The 14,715-nt window shown below is 36.7% G+C and overlaps 1 protein-coding gene across 1 annotated transcript in view; it reads right to left on the reverse strand.

Annotated features, from left to right (window-relative positions):
- The window catches only part of LOC128783121 (uncharacterized), an 82,258-nt gene extending 81,578 nt beyond the window's left edge, over positions 1-680 (reverse strand). Inside the window, exon 1 of the mRNA XM_053933712.1 lies at positions 520-680. Coding sequence (XP_053789687.1) covers positions 520-680 — 161 coding nt within the window. The remainder of the gene's footprint in view (positions 1-519) is intronic.
- Between the last annotated feature and the right edge of the window lie 14,035 nt (positions 681-14,715).

Raw genomic sequence — 14,715 nt, forward strand, 5'->3', positions numbered from 1 at the left:
GACGTATCTGAAGAAATTTTATTCTTATCAGATAATGAACTTGGGTTTTGTGATGAGAATGCTAATTAATTCATTTGCAATATAGATAGCAGTAATAAGGATAAAGTGACTCTCCTGGAAAGATGGATCTAATTCTTTGCTAAAGTTAATCAGAAATTAAAGTGACAGAAAAAACATAATGTAAAGTCTGATATCTGACTTAATAGCAGAAGCCTATAAGTATGAAAGCAAACTTTGATAATATCAATATTAAGATGCTGAGACAAATATAAGGAGTTAGTACTTTGAACTTTAATTTGTCTCTTAAACTCAAAGATTATTCATTTAGAGGATGATCCTGAAAAGTTTTGCTAGAATGAATTTTTGCACAAGTATATTTTCAATTTCAGACTTTGTTTGTACAAGACAAATTTATATCACTACCTCTCCTGTCTACCTCTTACCTTCCTCAACAGGACAGGGGGAGAAAATGTGATGAGAAGGCTTGTTGGTCAACATAAAGACAGAGAGGTCACTTACCTGTTGCCATCTTGGGAAAAAAATACCCAGTTGTGCTGATCTCCGTTGTTTCTCCCAGCTCCGGGCAGCTCCGGCACCTGGAGAGGCACCGCTTTCCTCTGGAGAACAGGTTCACCGCTTGTTCCCGGGCACCGCGTGCTCCAGGGAGGTGGGCCGGCCATGCTTTCCACCACCACGCACGAGGGACATTGGTAAAGAGGCAAAGGAATGTCCAATTCACCCACGAGAGAGGCTGAAAGGCTTTAAAGGCCATGGTGAGCTGCGACGGAGAGCCTGCGACCCGCGCTCCCAGTGCCCGCGTGGGGGAAATGGCGGTGGGACTGGGGCGGCGTGGGGTTTTATCAGGGGCGGGGCGAGGGGAGCAGGAGCCCCCCCGCCCAATGGGGACAGGCGCCGTGGCGATGATGTGGACCACGGCGCCCAACAGGGATGGGACAGGGGCGGACCCCGGGCTCTGGGGAGAACGGGGTCACAGGATCGGGGTGACAGACACCAAATTCTCTGGACAGGACAGGGAGTGGTTACAGGAGTGATGGGGGGGAATCTCCAATAGCAGGCAGACTGGAGCGAACCACCATGGGGAGGGGGAAACACGGGGGGTGCACGGGGGTACACAGAACTCAGCTAGATAACATAGATCAGAACCCCTAATCTGAACCCAAACCTGGGATGCAACACAGTTGGAGGAAAAATTATTTATTTTTTGTAAGCTAAAACAGATTTGAGTGGTAAGAAACAGACACAAAACTTAAAAAAGTGCCCTTCCCCATCCCTCCTTACCCAGCTTACTTTTACTCCTGCACTCTCAACTCCTCTACATTCCACCTCCTCCCAGCCTGTGCAGCACACAGGGAATGAGGAAAGGGGGATTTATGGCAGATCATAAAAATTTCTCTCCTTATTTTTTTTCCTCGGTAGCACTACAGTCATGAAATTAACTTCCATTCCTAACTGGATTAATTTTTCATGCATTTTAACCTCTTTTGGGGAGATAGTATGTTAAGAGGGACCATAGATTTTTTTTTTTTTCAGTACAATTGCAGCTGCCTGGCATCAAGGAGTAATTTTTCTTTCAGAGTAGGGTAGAGGACAAAAAGTAAACCCAGTAGGGTCAATTTTAGGTCAACAATGACAGCAAAAGAAATCATAAACGGTCTTGTAATTAGCGCACAGGGATATAATAAATAAATAAATTTATATAATGTAAGTTCTATAATATTCAGTGATATTTACAAATTATACATGTCCTGTTAAATAACAATTGTTCAATCTATGGAAGAATCTATAAGAAAATGCAGCTGTGCCATCTCACTTGATATTGACTATCTGTTAAAAAGAACTAATAGAGAATCCTGATATTTTATATTGGTGCATGCCTAAATTGCTCTATTTTGTCACAGCAGTGTTTCTTCTTAGTACTGGAATACATATTTATTTATTTCCTTTTTTTATGGGGTATTTTTTAGTTTATTGTATTCACAGTCTTTAGAGCCAACTAAGATAAAATGAGTGTCTTCAAAAACACTTAGTAAACAAGGACAAGAAGTTATTCCTGGGTCATGAGTGCATTCAGCAAAAAGCATTGTTGTGTAACAAGCCAACGGAAAGGGAAAGGGAAAGGGAAAGGGAAAGGGAAAGGGAAAGGGAAAGGGAAAGGGAAAGGGAAAGGGAAACTCCAAGTTGCTGGCCAATAAAATAACTGGTGTGGGTTGCCCCAGCTCATCCTCATCTTTTCATACTCTCCAATGCAGATATTCCTCTGAATATTTTTTACACAGTAACAATATGATTTCATCAGGACTGTTGCATTGCAGTATGAGACCATGCTTTTATCAGGCACAGATATTGCACTCATCGATTGGCTGTTTAGCTTTCTGCATGTGCATTATCAGCAAATGCTTACTGGCCACCTATATCACTATTTTATACTAGAGTTATCTATTAAGATTTATGTGTTCCCTAACATAAGGTTATCAACTAAAAATTCTGAAGCAATGGCTGGAAAAGGAAAATTCACATTTCAGTGACAATCGTTTCCTGTGCATCCCAACTTTACGGATGGGATAATATTTTTTGAATCCTCCAGCATGAGGCTGTGAGGCTAACAGCACTTTGGGATAAAAAAGCAAAAGGTACTGCCACAGCAGTCTGGGGTTGTGTGCATGTGTCAGGTTGAATACAAAATTAAAGGCAGACTGTAGTCTAAGAAGTGAAAGACAGCAAACTTAAAAATGTAAGCTTTCTACAGAGCAAAGCACTATGCAACACCAGCACTGGTATGTGGTGGGTACAGGAGTCTCCCTCAGTTTCCCTCAAATTCCATTGGTCTAGTCCTGAACAAAACAAGAGAGAGTCTGGCAGCCAGCCCATTTACCAGATCCTACAAAAGGGATCTCATTCATCATCCTTTATTTCCTGAGGAGGTGCCTGCTATGAAATTGTACACACTTTTGCAACAAACCACTGCCCACAGCCAGAGCTTTCAGTGGCACTAAGTCAGTAGCTCAAATGAGCCAGGTCATTTGCAGCAGGAACAGATAACTTCAAATGGTTCATGGATTAATTTGCAGATACAGAAGACAAAAGGGGTGCATGTTGCTGGCTATCTAGACAGGAATTATTTTTTTTTTCCTTATATTATTGCTGATGCTTGCCTTGATACACCTCTGAATGGTATTTTCTAAGCACATAATTTTTAGGCCTATAAAATTAAATCAAGTAAGCACATATATAAAGTAAATGAGCTCAGAATTAGCCCTAAAATGAAAATAGTCCCAAAATTATGCTTGGTTTTGTTAGAGTTGCACCCACTCACCCTGATACTTCAGCTGGTGATCTATCTCTATGACTTTTTTTTTTTTTTTAGTCATATTTATTTAGCTATTTTAATTGTATGTGTCTGAGTCTCTCTCATTCATGCACAGTGAATACTGGGAGGACTGGTGTGTCTTTTGGAGGTATGTACAGGAATCCGTAAAACATCCTGGAGAGTTTATCTGCATTTAAATAGACACAAAATAAAAAGGTCACACCCAGAGTTCTCAGAATTCTTAAAGCTCCTGTGATAAACTGTGTACAATGAGGCATTAAAACATGAGTAAGAAACGAAAATGTCTTTTTAAGCTTTGTTATTAGAAGCAGATAAATTATACTATTTTCAGTTCTGTCCTATACACACCACAAGAAAGATAAGAATTTTTGAACATATTTAAACTAAAATGAAGTTAAATAACTGAGTTTTACTGTAAATTAATTCTAATATAAAACACTTTTTGTTCATAATAGCTAAAGCTTTACCTAATAATATTTAATCTTAACATAATATTAATAAATTTAAAAAAAACAATAATATGAAGTCTTAAGATTTAATAAATAGGTACAAAGCAATTAAATAATAATGTAATCTAATTCTTAAGTTTTCATGAGCATGTGTAACGCTTTCATAAGTCTAGGTCTGCACATGCTTTAGTAGTTTTTGAATGCTCAGAAATGTAAAGTAAGACCACGCAGTCAAACGAAATACGTGATTCTCTGCAGTTCAACAAATGAGAATCCACACAATGGGAAGCCTTGTCCCCTACTTTCACAACAGTCAGGGGCTACTTCTTGCATACCTACCTTGTTTTCCTACCACTGCAGTAAAATCTGCTGCCTTGTAAAGATCATCACTACCTACTGGCAATGGCAAAACATGAGAAGAGCTGGATGCAATTTCCTAGCATCTGACTGTGGCTGCCAAAGGCCTTTCACCCATCAGCTTGGGAGCAGCTGCTTTCAGCACAAGCACAGAGTTCTCACACTGTTTCTTGTCTGAGAGATGAAAAAAAATAAAATTCTTTGGCTAGAGGAGTGACAGTTTTACAAGGCTGAAATAAACAATTTTAAACATAATGATGATTACCTATCGAGCCAGAAAATGTGCATTGATCAATACAGTAATTGGACTACAACCCAAATATGAAAAGAGTAGTCATGCTTTTGCAAAAGAAGGTAACAGTTCAGGTCATCTTATATAAGAATGCCATGCTTCATGTATCTACCCCTTCTTTCTTTTCAGTGACATTCTACTGGAACATGTTCCTTTCTTAGCACAGCCTGGCCTATTATCAAAAAAAACAGTGTGTAATACACATGTTCATGGTTTGGTACTGATTGAGGTTAATTAGTGGTTCTTCTTACATTGATGTCTGGAATTATAACAAAAGGTTCAAAACCTACAATTAACAATGGCAAGTAACCTATAATTTTTTTTTCCTACTCCTCTACTAATTCTGATTATTATCAACTGCACATTTGATTTCTTGCCATTTTCTTTGACCTCTTCACAGCAGAGATGAAAATTTCATTGTTTAGGTAAGAGAAGTGCCATGTAGTTCCTTTACCATCAGAGACACAGCACGTTAACCTCTCACAGTCAGTTTGGGAGTACTGCCCCACCAAGACATAGACTATTAATCATAATTCTTTATCAATTGCATTGCATTAAATATGTTTGAATTTAGATGCCCTGACATTCATAACTGTCAAATGAAAAAGATATTTTAATCACAGAGATAGCACTGCAGAATTCAGTTTAAAGCTAGTATGCACATTTTATCTCACAGTTCCTATATGAACTATTCTGAAAAAATTATTTAGGATAAAATTATTTATGCTGCATTTGCTGCAGTATTCTCCATGGACGGTATCCTGAGGAACCATTCTCCCATGAGTATATACAGATATAAATGTTCCTGAAATTTGAACTAGAGATCTCTAAGGTAAATCTAAACCTTGACTGGCTTTGGACACTTAGGATTGGCAACCAAGACTGGTGTGATTGATTCAGTGTCTCATTTCAGGGCCCTTTTGAACTCCTTCTGTTAATGCTTGAAATCTGCAAAATATTCAGAGAACATTGAGATATTAAAGTTACATCTAGTTAAAACAAAAGTAAAAAAGGATCAATGAATCCTTTCAAGCTCATGCTGTCAGGTAGTCTGCATGTCACTCTCCAAAATGCACACTTCAAAAAATTGAAGATCACACTACTCCTCATCTCTGAAGGGAGATTAAACAATACATGGCACTGACATTTGTCCACTAAAGCTCATTCAGTCTTTTTCAATCTTTTCAATAAGGGTCAAGGAGTCAGAATTCCCTCCTGTCAATCACAAAATTATATTCTATTGTGCTGTACCAGAAAGTGCTCACAGCAGGTTAGAGTTCACAGAAGATGTCTCAAAATTCTGCCCATGTTCCTGAGCTTGCAAGAAATATATACAAATACACATACACCAAATTATACTAACATAGTTCCTCCTTTCTTAGCTAAAGTCTGTAGTCTACATCGCTGGTCAGGGGAATTATCATAAATATTTCAGACATGTGACACAATGGATCCACAACAAAGATCCTCAGACCCTTCTCACAGTGAAAGAGAAATGGCTTAGATCCAGTTGCTATATTCCTTCTTAACTGAAGTTGCTGTATGGATGAAAGCAACCCCTTGCCTGGTATGGCAGTCCAGTGGGCCTCCCCTGGGAGTCTCTGCACTTCCTCACCTTCCTGTGTGACTTTCAGACATTCAGAGTGACCTCATGGTGAGCTGGACTCCTGAGCCAGCATCCAACCCAGGCCCTTGGTTTGCTGGTTAAATTGTGAACCATGTGCAGAACCCTGATGCAGTTCTGTGAGTATTCTGTGATTTCTTGACAGGTTGTCACAAGCGTAGACTCTCAGGAGCCAGTAGTTTATTTCGGGCAGTCCATACACATGAGGAAAGTTATTGACAGTATGCTCCTCAGACATTACTGACAGGGGACTTTCAGCTTCAAATAGTAATGAAATGAGTCATTCTGATTCAGAAATAGGAAATCAGAGTCATGCACCTCAGAAAAATGTCTTTGAGTTCTTGGGACAACAGCCATTGTTTAAAACTTTAAAAATTAAAGAAAACTTTAAAAATTGTGTGAGTCAATTTCTATTCTTATAATAAATTTGAATATTTTCATATCCAAATGATTAACTGCCTATACATGTTCTAAATTCAGCACATAAACACTGTTATGCCAACCATATGGTAGCTCTTAACACATAATCCTTCCTACCTCTAAGACAACTTTGTGTGCATTTATTTGGAAGCCCAATAAAGCGTTCCATTTTTGCCAGTTAATGTAGGGACAGCAACTAAAACTAGAGTTCATTGATGATAAATGCATCCTTTATGTTAGTTGCAGATTATTTTGAATCTGCTGCCATGCCTGTCCTTCCTAGTGATTCTTAAATAAGAGGTGTTCTCCAGCATGCCACATGAACTCCTAGAATAGTTATGTTGATGTCAACAAAGAGGTACTGGAAGATACATCTGTGAACAAATGGAATTTTGATGGGCATAATGCAAAGTTCTCTTTAAAAAAATGCAATTTTGAAAAAGGAAGCCAAAGCACTATGTGAATTTTTTTAATTATACTGTCTATACTTCTACTGCTTTTCAAGTTCTTCACAGTCTTTACCACAAGTAACTCAAAAACTTGTAGATGTCATGAAGATTGTCATCCTCCGGTCAGGACTTACCAGTTTAAAGAAGATAATCTATCTTTGCTTTATAATTTGTCTCTTCCTTGTTTTTATGGCTGTACTTTGATTTTCTTCTCCACTTCTTAAATTTATTGAATAAACTCACCAGAGATATTTCTAGGACTTTGTGAACGTTCAATTAAATTATATCATCTTTTTTCCTGACAGTTTTTTTTTTTTAGCACAATCATAATTTTTAAAAAGATTTGGCAAGAATTTGATTAGAAAAAATGCATTTTATCATATTATTTCAAACTGCCCATCATCATTGTAAGGTCTGTAAGTTAAAAAAAACTCTCAGGATTGAAGCTTGGAATGCCAGTTACTGCACAACATTTTTATCTCATGTAAATACCTCCCTCCATAAACACAAATATTCTGCCAAAATTGCATAAAACCTAAATCTTCTAATTTCTATTTTAGGACATGAGGGCAATTTAGGTATAAAAGATAAATTCAGTCTGTGAAGCACAGTGGTCTCTCCACTGTACTGCTGCCTCCATGAATCAACTTTCCATTTCCCTCCTTATCCAGAAGATATTTAGATGTTTTGTGCAAAGTGAAACAACTTCAACAGGGCACTGGAATCTGGCTGTCCTGGTAGGAAGCAAGAGCTGGAGCTGGAGTATTTGGATGGCCTTTAACTCCTCAGCCAGGACATGGATCTGGTGCTGGCAAATGCTCGTGATCAGTAAAGGTTATCTCTAGGCTGAGTACTCATTAGGCTTTCAGGCAAAGTAGAAAGTTCTGTAAATTACATTGAATTTCAGGCAATCTGAACTTGTCTCCCAATTCCTTGCTTAAAAAAAAATTCTTAAAGAAATACATATACTCATGAAATATATATAATCATGAAAAGCTTATATTCAATGTCCTCGGAGATTAAGACTCTCTCTTATGTTTCTATTGAACATTCCTTTGTCCCCTCCCTTTGCTACAAACACCAAATCCCTGTCTCTCAGAAAATCTTTGCCATTCTTAAGTTGAACATCTCTTAAATTAGGTTGGAAACACAAATGTAGAAACAATCTTCTCCATATGATTGCTTGCCTTAACAAAGTTTTTGGAACAAGTATTTGGGTTTAGTTTTACACTATAAGAATCCATTATGTGTGCTCTGATATTGGTCTGTGATAAGAAAAAAATATATAATAAAAGTAATGTGTTGTTTTTTTTTTAAAGTGCACTCCTTTCCTGAACTATTTGATGTAAAAGTAACCATAGATGCACACTGGTAAAATAGGTACCTTTTCAATTTTCCAAACACTGGGCAATAAATTTGTCAGCTAAAACAATATAAATATGACAAAATAGATCAAAGCAATACTTCAGACTGTTAAGAAAAATTCTATACTGCATTTTGAAAGAAATACATCTTCACAGAGATGTTTGCATGCTCTAGTTTGTTCCCACATAAGCAGATGGAGTTTCAAAAGATAAATTTTTCTTGTTGTAATGCCAGATATATTTATACACACCTGTTGCTAAGTGGAAGTGGGAGGGAATTCCTCTAGGATTACTCTGCAAATAAGTGCTCAACTAAAAGGATCCTTGAAAGTGTAGACATATAAATAAAAAATAAGTTACTACCAGTTGTACATGAGGAAAATCCATTCAAATATATGGGACAGGATGTTTTCAATCAGTAACATTATGTAAAAACAGGAAGATTTTTAACAAATCTTTGTGAAATAATCAAGACACAATATTATGATAGTCATAAAAAAAAAATAAAATCATCAATTTCTAAAGAAAAACTACATTGATTAGAAAAGGTTCTTGTTATGAAACCAGATGAGATTTTGAAGTAACCAGCTCTGCCCACAAAATAGTGTTGGTAGTGGATCCTCAGCCTCACTTGTTTTACTCAATACATTCATTCCTTTTGGTCTGTGCTGTATCCTAATGCAGTCACACCTTTTCTCTTCCTTCTCCCTTCCTCTTCCTTCTGAATTAATAAAATGGGAAATTAATCTGAGAAACAGGTTTCTCCCTATGGAGGCAACTTCTTTGAGAAAGCTAGATATGTATTAAAGTTTGCTTATTGAAGATACATTTCCTTAGAAAACAACTTAAACCATTTTTATCTTTAAGAGCCTGACTGGACAGGGACAGTTTTGTCTTCCCCCATGCCCTTTGCAAAGCTTTGGTGGGCAGGAGTGCAGCTGCATTTTGGACACATGTTGCATTGCTGTGCACCCACCAGGCAGGCAAAAGGAAAGCTGCTGCATTGGTCCTTGCCAGAATTTTCCTAGCCTTCTTACTCCTCCTGCTTCCCCCAGTAATTTTTGTTCAAAAGCTGGACATTTCTCAGATCTCCAGATAATTGTTGATGCACAGATAAAAAAAAGTCACACACTCAAATGGAAGAGCATAAGCCACACCAAGTGTCTCAGAAGGTATGCGACAAGGTCAGTGTAGGGTTACTACACTTACCAAAAACACACTGGAGACAGAGCAGCTCTCTGCCTAATTTAATAGAGAGGTTGTTGTTTCCATGTTTGGGTGTCTTTACTCTGTGATTGCACATGTAGCTTTGATTAGGCAAGAGATTTCAGTTTTGTTTTGTGTAGACTGATTGCTATAAGTCATGGTGGCCTTAAATACCTTTCCACACTCTCTCAATTGACTGAACACAAATCATACTTGTACAAATGTATGGAATAAAGCTTGATTTAACTCCTCTGTTAAATCAACCTGTTTGCTAGGCTTGAATAATATGAGGAAATTTTATGTCCTGAAATTATGCAGAGGTAACTTTCATATAAAGTACAACATTTGTTCTTTAGCTACATCGTATGAAGAACAATTCCCAAACTTTGATGAAAAACAACAAAGACCTTGTATTTAGAACTTTTAATGGGGGGAAGGGGGGAAGAAAGGGAATACCTTTATATTTTTATCAAAAAAAGGAAATACCTTAAAACTGCACCGCAGTTCACACAGTAGTACCATATCTCTCCACATATGATAAAATAACTTTCCATGATTATTAATACTATATGTCCACTGATCAGATTTTTAATTGCAAATTTAAGATAAAATTCACATCAGAAAATGTTCTGTGTTCAATAAAATACAGCCTAATGTGTCTCTAGCCTGTTGTGCAATATGCTGCACTTTAATAAACATTTGTGTCCACAGAAGCAAATTCAGTTTGCATTGTCTAAGCTGTAGTGGATGCAGTAGAATACATTTACAAGGAAGATTTGTTACTTAAACTATGCATCCATGGCTCAGAGTGTGAATATAGTAAATCATTTCAGTAAAGAGGTGTTGTCTTTGAGCAGCACTCTAGAGTTCTGTTTGCACTGAATATTACATAATAGCAATATGCATACTATTTTTTTCCTTTCTCCATTTTTTCTCTACTCTGCAACAAAGGTGATTCTTCAGCTCGCTGTCATCTGCCTCCAGTCTTTGAAAAAAATCTGAAACTTCACACAAGATAAAAAATAAAAGGCAGATGGAGGTGGAAACATGATTTTACATTGCTTTCTCTTTTAAAGAATTTTTAATTAATAAACAAGACTGGACATAAATAAATTAATAAAACGGCATAATTATGTCATTTTGGTTATGTTTTGTTCTTGTCATGCACTTCAAATGGATAATGTTTAGCACAAACAAGTGTTATTTTATTGAATGCTATTATTTATCCCCCTTTTCTTCACTAAACATATTAAAAAGAGAAGCACATACTGTGGAAGTATCTGTAAAGGTGCTTTGACAAGCTCATTCAGCAGATCAAAGCAACAACCTTGAAAGGACTCTTTTCATATAACTGTTGTGGCTACAAGACTTTTTGTGGAGATTATTTTGAAGTTTATGGATTTGAATAAGAAATAAGATCATATTCAAGGCTTCCCAAAATGTTGAAGTGTTTCTATGATTTTTGAAATGTAACAGTAAAAATTCTGAGAAATTATTTTTTAGCCACTTTTTTTGCTATTACCCAGAAATACTCAATATTATGCCTATATCCAGATGTCCAGGAATGATCACTTTGGTTTGAGGTCCAACTAATACAATGACTATGTCCACTTTCATTAATATCATAATACTATCTATGAATAGCTATGCACCATTATGTATGTACTTTAAATAAAGCACTTTAAAGAAACAATCTATTTCTTCCCATTGACAAAAATGGAAGTCCAGCTAGATGGTTCCCATATAAAATGACTACATTCAGTCAGATGAATGTAATTTCAGCTGTTCAGATGTGGATTCTTGATTCCACATGACGTGTTGTAGGTTAGGATCCTGGGATCTGACACTCCAGCTTCTGTAGCTCTTTTCAAAAAATAATAGCTGGCATTCATTCACCTTGTTCAAACAGAAAAAATAAAAGCATGTAGTAAATCTATGTGTATATTATTAATCTTTTGCAAGTCCATGTAAATGCTGATTATATGTCACACAAAAAAGGAAGACATCTACCACCTTTGGCTCATGGTGCTTCAGCTGATTGCTCTGTTAGCAGACTGCTACTGACTTCAAAGACTGATGATTATGCAGCTACTGATGGAGAGTCTCAGCAGAAGGAAGGAGGATCGTGTGAGTATAGGCAATTAGCAAATATTTTCACAGTCACCAAAGAGGGTGAGAGCAGTATCTGAAGTTTGCACTGCATTATATTACATTACACTGATGTTTAAATGAATGCCACCAGCACTATTTATACAGTGCTTTTGTGGATTATTTTTCTGGCATTGTTGGGTTTTGCTTTGTTTTTTGTTTTTTTTTTTTTTTTTTTCCAGCAGCTAGTAAAATGTTAATTCTCACTGTATTTTGGCAAAATCACAGGCAGATGTGATAAAAGCTGCTTTTCAGCTGCCTGCTGATAAATATTATCAAACATTTGATAAATAACTTAACATTTTACAGCATATTTGCATTTTTTTTAACCGATCAGCTGTGATTTGGCAACAGGTAAAGCAAGAAAAAACCACAGTAAATCTAAGAAATTAATGTGCCCAAAATTTAATATACCTAAAAGCAAAAATTATTTGGTAAAGAAAATCTATAAAAGGCTTTAAATACCTAGGAAAGACCTTAGACCTTGTCTGATTACACTGAATATTTAACTAAGCACAGACAACTCCTGATCTGAAAGGTTAATATAAATTTCAAAATTTGAGAGGAGCCAAAGCACAGATTCAGGAAGCTGACAATCAGATTCCTTTTACAAAGATGGGACAACACCTGGATGTGTTTACCTTGTAAACATATGTTCACAGACCTTATGTTTATACCTTGTAAACATAAGACTACACCACACAAGTGCATCAGCTTTTCTCCCCTGAGCCTCTCTTGTCTGGAAACCCAGAGAAAGTGTACCTGCTGCTGCTCACTCTATCAAACTGAAACCAAATACTTAATCAAGTCTCCATTTAAATAACTGTTTTCTAACATATCATAGCATTATATAGTAACCTGTATTCCAGCTGTATGATATGCATGTTTTATTTTGCACTTCAGGAAACTACAGCTGTCTTTGTCCTCAATCACAGAATCATGGAATGACAGGATATGCTGAGTTGGAAGGGACACACAAGGACCATCGAATTCAGCTCCTGGCCCTGCACAAGACCAGTCTTCTTGCTCTGAAGGACAACTGCCAAAATTTCAATGTTTGAGTCTCAAGCATTTTCTTAATTCAGACTCCACTGAAGTGGAACAAACGGTGACTATAGAATGGTAAAAAGTGACAGGAATAAAGCAAAAACCAGGATACAAATCGAGCTTTTATTGGTTTTTCTTAATAGAAAAGCAAGAGCTATAATGGAAATGCTACCATGTATTCTTACTATGTTTTCCTCTCTCATCTGACTGAAATAACTTTTAGGTTCCTGGAGAAAAAACAAATAATAATAGGAACATTTCAGTGAGAGAGATTGTGGAAAAATACTGAAAGACAAAACTCAGCAAGGAGAAGTGCCATAGTGGCAATAGTTCACCAGAAACAGTCTGTAAACCTTAGGGGCAGGGACTTTAAGGGAACTTGGTGTACTGCCCTGGGAGAGGCAGGAAACAAAGGATGGAGTGTCTTTGAGGAGTTGTGGTCATGTTCTGTTTAAATCAATGCAGGTAATGGGAATTAAGCCAAAGGAATGATCTAAACAGCAATCGAAAGCTGAGCCATGTTTCATCAACTCGAAAATATATATGATTTTTTATGCCCCGGATATGTTAGTGAAATAAAAACCTGCACATGCTTTACAAATAATTACTAAAGTCAGTCAAACTCCACCTAATGATGAAATTTTCTCTTCAGTCTCAAAGAAAACAATATAAATGTAATTCAAGGGGAAAAGAAGTACCTCTGTGTACTGGAGGTCAAAAGGATGTACCCATCTCCTCCCCTACAAGAATGCCTTTTGGATAAGCTTTATTCTGCAGTAATATAATTGCTTATGATTTCTGATATCAGTGGATTTATCAGTGGCAATTTCGGAAACTAATCCTGTCACACTAATCAATAAATTGCAGTATTTGTGATTCTGAAATCTTAATGAATGTGCCCAGGCTTATAGTGGAACTCATGCTATTTGTGCATTTGGGACTGCAAATGTGCTCAGACTTAGCGTGTCAACACCACCCTATTTTTTTTTTATTTGTGATCATGAGAGTTCTAATGAGACCAGACTTGAAGTGCCAAATTGGTTACCCTGTAATATTATCTGTGAAGTTTTCCTGGGTTCTTGGACAGATAGAAAATATGAGTAAGAAGGGGAGGACTCAGCTGTCCCTCGTCTGGCTGTGTTTGCAGTTAACCAAGAAAAAATCGAGGACTCCATTTCCTAAATTTTTACAAGAAAGAGGTGCAGGCAGTGGTTACAGTGTGGTTCAACAACTGACTTTTTCTCCACATGAGAAATATGTGTTCAGCAAGTTCCTATGCAGTTAAAATAGTTCTGCTAGAGCAATTACAGACATGCTAATTTTTCAGAAGATTTTTGTATGTTATGAAAATTTCCTATTCTACTAATTCTATTTGTATACAATTGCATTTGCTGTTGAAATATCTTGAATGATAAAGTTTTGAAATATAGCTTTCCTTTTCTCATCACCAGAGACTTCAGGACTCCAGTTCATCAAAGGCAGATCAGAACACAAGACCTTGTAGCCTCAGCAAGCAGAGAAGAGTTGGGAAAAATGTAGAGAAAAAATTGATCATGAGTAAAGAGTTTCAGGATAAATTTGCATTTTGAAAAAAAAAATTGTCACTTTTTTTGGAAAATGGACCTTGTTTACTTAAATATATGCAGCTCATATGCCACATCCATAAGAGAAATGTGTGAGATAATGAGACAATTAAAAAATCTTTTGCTGTGTCTTATGACAAAAACTATTGAACACAAAATGCAGAGATGCATAACCTGGTTTTGAAACAGTATTTTAAAGTAATGGACTGTAGGGTTTATTTCCAGTGCTGTCAGGTTACAAAGCCAATTTCAAGGAATATGCTTTTTATGGCCAGTTTTGAAAAAATAGAAGTCTCAATGGTTAATGAAAGTGTCTAAATAATGTGGCTCAGTATAAATTTGCTGTACAAAATCAAAGGCAGAACAATCATTTACTACTGAATGTTAAGGGAGCTATGATTCTAACAGTTCTCCGAAAAAGAAAAAA

The sequence above is a fragment of the Vidua chalybeata genome, chromosome 2 (assembly GCF_026979565.1).
Source record: "Vidua chalybeata isolate OUT-0048 chromosome 2, bVidCha1 merged haplotype, whole genome shotgun sequence".
In the NCBI taxonomy this organism is placed as follows: domain Eukaryota; kingdom Metazoa; phylum Chordata; class Aves; order Passeriformes; family Viduidae; genus Vidua; species Vidua chalybeata.